The 7,985-nt window shown below is 39.5% G+C and overlaps 1 protein-coding gene across 1 annotated transcript in view; it reads right to left on the bottom strand.

Annotated features, from left to right (window-relative positions):
* fggy (FGGY carbohydrate kinase domain containing) overlaps nt 1-7,284 on the bottom strand; it is a 30,800-nt gene extending 23,516 nt beyond the window's left edge. The window contains exons 1-6 of the mRNA XM_056264673.1: nt 7,079-7,284; nt 6,891-7,002; nt 6,674-6,825; nt 6,501-6,589; nt 1,656-1,771; nt 1,449-1,577 (exon numbers count right to left, since the gene is read on the bottom strand). Coding sequence (XP_056120648.1) covers nt 1,449-1,577; nt 1,656-1,771; nt 6,501-6,589; nt 6,674-6,825; nt 6,891-7,002; nt 7,079-7,258 — 778 coding nt within the window. The 5' untranslated portion in view covers nt 7,259-7,284. The remainder of the gene's footprint in view (nt 1-1,448; nt 1,578-1,655; nt 1,772-6,500; nt 6,590-6,673; nt 6,826-6,890; nt 7,003-7,078) is intronic.
* Between the last annotated feature and the right edge of the window lie 701 nt (nt 7,285-7,985).

The following is a 7,985-nucleotide window of genomic DNA, read 5'->3' on the forward strand; positions in this document are numbered from 1 at the left end:
GAACTAAAATGTGCTAAATGAAATAAATATATAAATATGAATATATTAAAATTAAATAAAACTAAATTAATAATTTAAACATTAAAATATTACAGGTCAAATGTGTGTTTCTTTAGCTATAAACTAGAACATGTGTAAATTTCATAGGTAATACTTTGCAAGTCCATTTTTGTTAACAAGGATGTATTAGCTAGCTTTCATGAACTATATGCATTATGCAATATATGTTTTTACTGCATGTATTAATATTTGAGCAATACAATTGTACCTTGATCATTCATGTTAGTTCATTGACTAAGGTAATAACAGATAAAATAAAATAAAATAAAAATTAAAACTCAATTTAAAATGTATTAGTAAATGTGGAAATTAACAAACTAACAATGAATAATACTTCTACAACATTTATTAACCTTAGTTAATCCTAAAAATGTAATCTTATTGTAAAGTGTTAACCTTTCATGTAAATCCAAAGAGCTTAAAGATGGCCATCATTTTAAATATCTGCAAAGGCCAGAGCATTACATTTACATAAATGCAGACCTATATTATATGTATAGTCTCTCACTTTATTTGCTTCTATTTTAGAACACGTGATGATTATCTAATCAAAATAACAAATGTATTGTAGTGATAAAAAAAAAAGAAACAAATCAGAAACGCATTCAATTGAAGTTATGTTTCTGCCGGCTACATGAACATATCAATGTTGAGAAAGCAATCACTTCACTAGCTTTAAATATGCATACTCGCCAGCTAATGAATGCATAAAAGTGACCAGCTGGATATAAAATTGCGACATTAAACATTTGGGTGAGGTTTGCATGTGTTTTTGTCACATTGTTTTAACCGCTTGAGGTATAGCCACTACTAATGTTAGTCCTCTCAGACTCGACGGCAAACATACTGCTGTTATTTCTCTGCTAATGCAGCATCTAGTCAAAAAATTAATTACTTTATAATGATATGGCAATATGTACTTTAGTGTTCTGTATTCATACCGTTTCGCTGTCAATGTTTAAATGCGCATCTGAAGTGTCAGCGCTCTCCCTGAAGCGTTCTCTCCGTGCAGCCTCACGTGTTCATGTAAACAACTCAGCCAGTGAAAGTATTTATTTGTCCTCTAGAGGCCGCTCTCGCTCTGTGTAATGACAGCGCACTCTTGAATCGGTCGACCTCTAGTTTACAGCTCTGTTTCTCTGAGGTTCAGCTGACAGTATCAACATCTGTGAACAAGACGCACATCAACTAGTTACGCTCACATTATGCAGATTTTATATAAAGACCTGATCTATTTAGGAGTGAAGCGGGTTGTCGAAGGTCAAACACTCAAATAGAAGTTTAACGCAGTGTAAATGCGCTCATTATGACACAGTTTTCTCTTCATTTCAAAGAGCCCTGGCTGAGTGAGCACTGCATTAGCACTCAGCTGGCGTGGCGTATCATACCTAACCCTCCTGCGTGTGCGTCTATGAGTGAAGCAGCCACAGCCGTTCCCGGTCTCAGGCCCAGATCTGCAGCCGCCTCTGCGCTCAGTCCTTGTCCTACAGGAGTCCCAGGACAACACGTCTGCTCACCTGGACACACACACACACACGATCAGTCAACACGAATGGCTGAACACACACAGACACCTGAGCTTTACTCTCTCCCACCGATTTTACAGTAGCTGTTCTCCATCAGGTCCTCCAGGCCGATGGCGCTCCAGAAGGTGTCGTCCCAGCCTTCGGACGGAGAATACGTCCACTTACAGACCAGAGTACAGAGAGACCTGCATCAGGAGAGCAAGAGATGCTGTGTGGATCACTGACATAACTCTCTTTATGTCTCGCTTTAAAGGGGTCAAGATATCAAACATATGTTTGTTCGGAGCATTTGACTGCAGATTGTGTTGTAAACGAGGCACAGAGCTTTGCTGACAGATGAAGACTGTATTTGATCTGACAGCAGCTGCATCGCAAACCGTCAGTAAATTATTTCGTTATGCTTTGTCTGTAAATCACCATTTATATGGATAATGTTTTCAAAACAGTGGTGCGTTCGAGTCCTCCTCTGAATTTTGTATTTACGAGTTGGGAAGTCGCAATGATGCGCGAGGATCTGTTTTATTTCTTACAGTCTATGGTTTTATTGTGATCATTTTGAACGCATGTTTAGCAAGTCTTATGCCACTCGGTACAATTCGCTAGTTGCATAACAACGGAAATAGAATCTCCGGTTTGTCTGTGGTGAGCTGGATCACTTCCGGTCACTGCTTCCGTCAATGGCACTCGCTTACTTAACCGACCGTTCAGCATAGTGTAAAAAAAAACACACGAGTCTTTTTGGTATTAAAACAGGTGTTGTACCGAATTCCGACTCGCGGACAAATCACACGCCCCTTCCCGTGCACGCGCCTCTCACATAAATACGCGCTGAAGCGAGTTTGAATGCACTTCCTTTGCCATATGCGTTTATCGATTGATTTTTCTCACAGCAAGCACCCAGATCCTGCATGAAAGCTTTGTCTACACTTACATCAGGGCTCGACATAAGCAATGGCCCGATGGCCCGGGGCCAGTAAAAGAGTATGTCGGGCTAGTTGATTGGCCAGTCACTGGCCCGCGCGGGCCAGTGAATGGCCATCAGCAAAACAAACAGCAAACGTCATATACAGTGGCGCGAAGAGTGTCAATGTTACTTCAGGTTATAATAACGTGTTAAAATGTCAAAGAACTACGAGGCTGATACGAGAAAGAGGACATTCCTATAGGGCTGGGCGGTAAATCGAGTTTGTACAATATATCGATTTTTTTTAAACGATATGGAATGAGGCAATACCGTTTATCTCGATACAGTAGTTTGATACGAGCACATCTGAAAAATAGCGGAGTACGCAGTGTGAGCTCCTGCAGTGAAAAAACGTAGTAGCCTACAATTTGTCCTAAACATGACACAAGCTTATATTAAGCACTTCAAAATAACTGGTAAGATATAGTTAACAAGTTTAAAGTAGCTTGCCCTGTCAGATGCTCTGACAGATACTGTTGCTGACTGACAGATAAATAGCCTACTTGCGCTGTTTAATGCGTTTGAGACGTGGTGCTTTCCTCAGTGCTTAACTTACATTTTACAGGTATATTCTCCATCCGTAAATGTTAGAAAGTCAAACAAATATGTCCATTTCACTGTCAGGAGAGGACGAGCTTCTGCAAGTGAATCTCCGCTTAAATTCAGGCTTCCGTGAACGAGCGCTGCCGCGAGCACGCGCGCCTAACAGAGGAGCACAATAGAAGAGTAGCGCAATAATTCTGACTAAAATATACATCTTGCTAAAATATTTGTTGTTGGAGACAATAAATGTGCCATATGTGTAATTTTAAACCTAAAAATAGGCCTATATTTTTATGAAAGTGAGTATTATAACGGGTAATCAAATGCAGGCTAATATAATTAGTTATAATTAGCATTATTTTTGTTTTTAGATTGTAATGTTAGAATGTAATGTGATTTTAACCACCTTTTTGCACGTAATATATTGCATAGCCTACATTACATTCACTATATTTGTTTCCATATCCTTCAATATCAACATTGTTTGGATATCATTAAGCAGGATGTGAAATATTTTTTTCTAAATAAATACAGATTTTCTTTATCCAAATAGAAAAACGTAGAAAGTACCGAGATATATATCGTATATCGCCATTTAACCAAAAAATACCGAGATATGATTTTTTGGCCATATCGCCCAGTCCTAATTCCTAGTGTCATGGAAAACGCAGTACACCTGGGTGGAGAAAGGCAATGAGGGCATGTATCGTTTGCCGGAAATTTACAACAAAAGCCGACCAAAATGCATAACCGGCCTGCCGAGTGCCGACGGGCTATCTAAAAATAGTGTAATCAAATTCCCCCCTAAACTTTTGCCTAGCCCCCCTAAAAATGTGTGATTAAGTGTAAGCTACACAAATTTGTGTTCGCTTCAGTCTTGTTATAATCAGATTCAGCGCGTTCTTCATTTTTTCTTCATTGACAGTTTTTTGGTCATAAATGTTAAACGTATGACAAAAATAATCAGGCAAACTAATACACTTTTGTCTAATTTCGCCATTTTGAAGTGAAAATATAGCCCATGTAACTCATCACTCATGTAATGTGTTATAATGTAAACAGTATCTGTCAGAGCATCTGACAGGGCAAGCTGCTTTAAACTTGTTATAAAGTTAATTTACTGTCATTGTGAGGGGACAAGAAAAATTAATCCTAATGTATACAATAAATACAGTTTAATGGAAAAGTGCTTTTGATTCTATTTCTTTCAGGGCCAGTAAAAATATAGAAGGGGCCAGCAAAACTCTGATCTACTGGCCCTGGGGGCCAGTGGGGATTTTTTTTTATGATGAGCTCTGCTTACATAAATTAACAGAAAGTGAACTAGTGTGGATAAAAGATGCAAACAAACAAAAACGTATGGCAGATCGATTAAAACTATAAACTTCGACGGGTAAAGCTACCATAATAAAGCTACCAGCTGTCAAAACATAACTGTTAATTTCACATAATTTAACTGAACGTAACTTTTGTGTGTTAAACACGATGTGGTTCATAGGAAAATATGGTATCACTCTCCCCATTGCACAAGAATGTCATTAAAAATAATAATATTTAACCTTTTTCATGAAGATAGGCTTTAGTTCATAAACAAATTATTATGCATGGACTCAATCTTTATTTTTTTGTAATATGGCAGCAGTTTTTAAGGGCACCTGAACGCAAAACAATTGCTCCAGCTATTTTAATTGTATATCCATAAGCAATCCCAGCTAGAATTTTTTTTGTTCTGTTCTAATGTTTTCAGCGGGTAGTTTTATTTTTGTTCCCAAAAAGAACCTTGTATAATCTGTGATCTCAACAACATTCCCAAAACATCCTCAAAATGTTGCAGTTAAAACATCCTTAAAACATTACATTCAAATGTTTTCTTTAAAACAGTACCCTCGTAGGGCTTTACAAGTTTAAACCAAACTTGTAGGGAATGTTATAGCCAAAGTTCTGAGAACGTTCCCTGCTAGGATGCAAGATGTGAAATTGAAAGAATGAATGAAATAAATAATGTTTTTTGTGGTCCTAATGTGCCGGAAAATAACTATAATGGAAAAAAAAATGTCTAAGGTTTCTTTACATCCTTAGCTTTATTTAACCTTAGCTTTAGTCAATGATCACATTATTATAATTATAATTTCTATTTTTAAGATGCAATTAAGCAAAAACAAAACAAACATAAAAACAGGTATTTGCCTCATATAGGCTATAGTCTATTATATACAATATACAGACATGTATTTTATGAACTAAAGCCTATCTTCATGAAAAAGGTTAAATATTATTTTTAATGACATTCTTGTGCAATGGGGAGAGTGATACCATATTTTCCTATGAACCACATCGTGTTTAACACACAAAAGTTACGTTCAGTTAAATTATGTGAAATTAACAGTTATGTTTTGACAGCTGGTAGCTTTATTATGGTAGCTTTACCCGTCGAAGTTTATAGTTTTAATCGATCTGCCATACGTTTTTGTTTGTTTGCATCTTTTATCCACACTAGTTCACTTTCTGTTAATTTATGTAAGTGTAGACAAAGCTTTCATGCAGGATCTGGGTGCTTGCTGTGAGAAAAATCAATCGATAAACGCATATGGCAAAGGAAGTGCATTCAAACTCGCTTCAGCGCGTATTTATGTGAGAGGCGCGTGCACGGGAAGGGGCGTGTGATTTGTCCGCGAGTCGGAATTCGGTACAACACCTGTTTTAATACCAAAAAGACTCGTGTGTTTTTTTTTACACTATGCTGAACGGTCGGTTAAGTAAGCGAGTGCCATTGACGGAAGCAGTGACCGGAAGTGATCCAGCTCACCACAGACAAACCGGAGATTCTATTTCCGTTGTTATGCAACTAGCGAATTAAAGATAGCCTACTCTTTACCAATATGGAGGTATTTTGTCATGTCTAAAGTATATTAATGGGGCCACGAGAATGCAATCAAAGCACAATAAGATGGCTATAAGTAATTGTAAATCATTCAAAATAAATGACATGATCACTAGATTTTATACAGGTGTTACTATAATGATTTTGTTAATGGTGATCAGCAACCAAATATTGATCATGTGGAAGTTACTGCCTTTTGTCTTGGCATGACTTCTCACTTTTTGCTGACAATACAAAGGCAGAGTACAGTACCTTTAAAATAGTGGTCAAAAGTCAAGTTTGAGCTCAAGATTTTTTTATGTACTGTAAATTATTTTCATTACTTAAACATCTAATTGCCAGATTTCCAGTGTCCTACCTATAATTAATTTGGCGGGACAACTTAAAATCTTTAAAGTCATTTTTCTCAGTTCCACACTCTAGCAAGTTAAGGTATTTTGCCTTTGTAGGGCAGTATGGCCCTAAAGGTGTTTTATCACAGAATGAATGTCGTCTATGAAACAGTTGTGCGGATCCTGCATCTCACCTGCATAAGGACCCTGTAGCTTTCCAGGACAGAAAGTCTGGAAGGTCAAAGAAATGTGCCGCTTCTTTCCAACAGGTTTCCTGCAGATTCTAAGCGTAGAAGAAGAAACAAGCGTCTGAAACACAAGTGTTTATAGTCCTCTTGCTCTTCCTCAGGATCCCAGCGCTCCTCACCTCTTTGAGCCACAGTAGTTTGGGCGGCTGCATTTCGGGCGACATCACCCCGCCGACCCCCTGAAGCACTCTGTGTTTGGTGTCTGTGATCCGAGCGGCTTGTTCTGCGGCCCGGTGGTCCATCCACATAACCACGTTCCTCTCCCGGACGCCTGCAAGTAACACTGGGTCAGAGTGCCGGATCCCGCTCTCGGGACGAGTGATAAACGCACCTCACCTGTGTGATTGACAGCCACGGGCTGAAAGTGCCGATCCAGAGCCACCAGTGAGCAGGTAGCATCAAACCCGAGCCCTCGGACACACGTCACGTCAATGTCCTGAGTCACTCTCTGAAAACACACGCAAACAGCCCGTTTGACCAACACAACACCAACAGAGTCCCTGCCAGACAGATAGTCGCCTCACCTTCACTGTCCGGCAGCACTTGCTCCAGATATCAGCTGACGACTGCTCATAATGCTCCGCATGCGGCTCCCAGATGACAACGGGCTCCTCTGCTGTGTGTTTGACCTGACCGTCCGGAGTGACCAGAGCCGCTCGCACACTGGCAGTGCCCACGTCAACCGCCACATAATACCTGCTCATCTCACTGGACACCTGCGGAAACACACACACACGCAAGGGCACCCTCAGCTGATGCTGTAATAATATATTGGATTTGGAACAGATTTTGGCCCGAAACCAGAGCACTGGAGTTGACTGGATGAGCTCCTCCCATGACAATTAGGTTAATTATCTAATTATCTTTTTCTTATCTTATTTTAACTGCCCGACCGCTCCAAGCATCGGACAGGTGAGCTCTGCCAGTGGCCGGACAGGATTGCAAGGCTTCAGACTTACCAATTTTGTGGTAAAATATATTTTTTAATTCTATTCCAAATATTTGTAAAAGTTATGACGTTATGAAGACATGGGAAAAGGTGCCATAGGTGTTTATTAAACAATGATTAAACATTACAATGATGTACAAATTAACCATGCCATTTAATGTCCTCTTTTCTTTATCCTCATACCTGTTGCTTTGATGTATGAGGCACACACACAGAGACACAAACACACACACACACACAGAGAGAGAGAGAGAGAGAGAGAGAGAGAGAGACAAACACACACACACAGAGAGACAGACAAACACACACACAAACACACACACAGAGAGAGAGAGAGAGAGAGAGAGAGAGAGAGAGAGAGAGAGAGAGAGAGAGAGAGAGAGAGAGAAACACACAGAGAGACAGACAGACAGACAAACACACACACACACAAACACAGAGAGAGAGAGAGAGAGAGAGAGAGAGAGAGAGAGAGAGAGAGA

This window comes from Rhinichthys klamathensis, unplaced genomic scaffold (assembly GCF_029890125.1).
Source record: "Rhinichthys klamathensis goyatoka isolate OS25496 unplaced genomic scaffold, OSU_Roscu_1.1 h1tg000223l_1, whole genome shotgun sequence".
NCBI classification, from domain to species: Eukaryota; Metazoa; Chordata; class Actinopteri; order Cypriniformes; family Leuciscidae; genus Rhinichthys; species Rhinichthys klamathensis.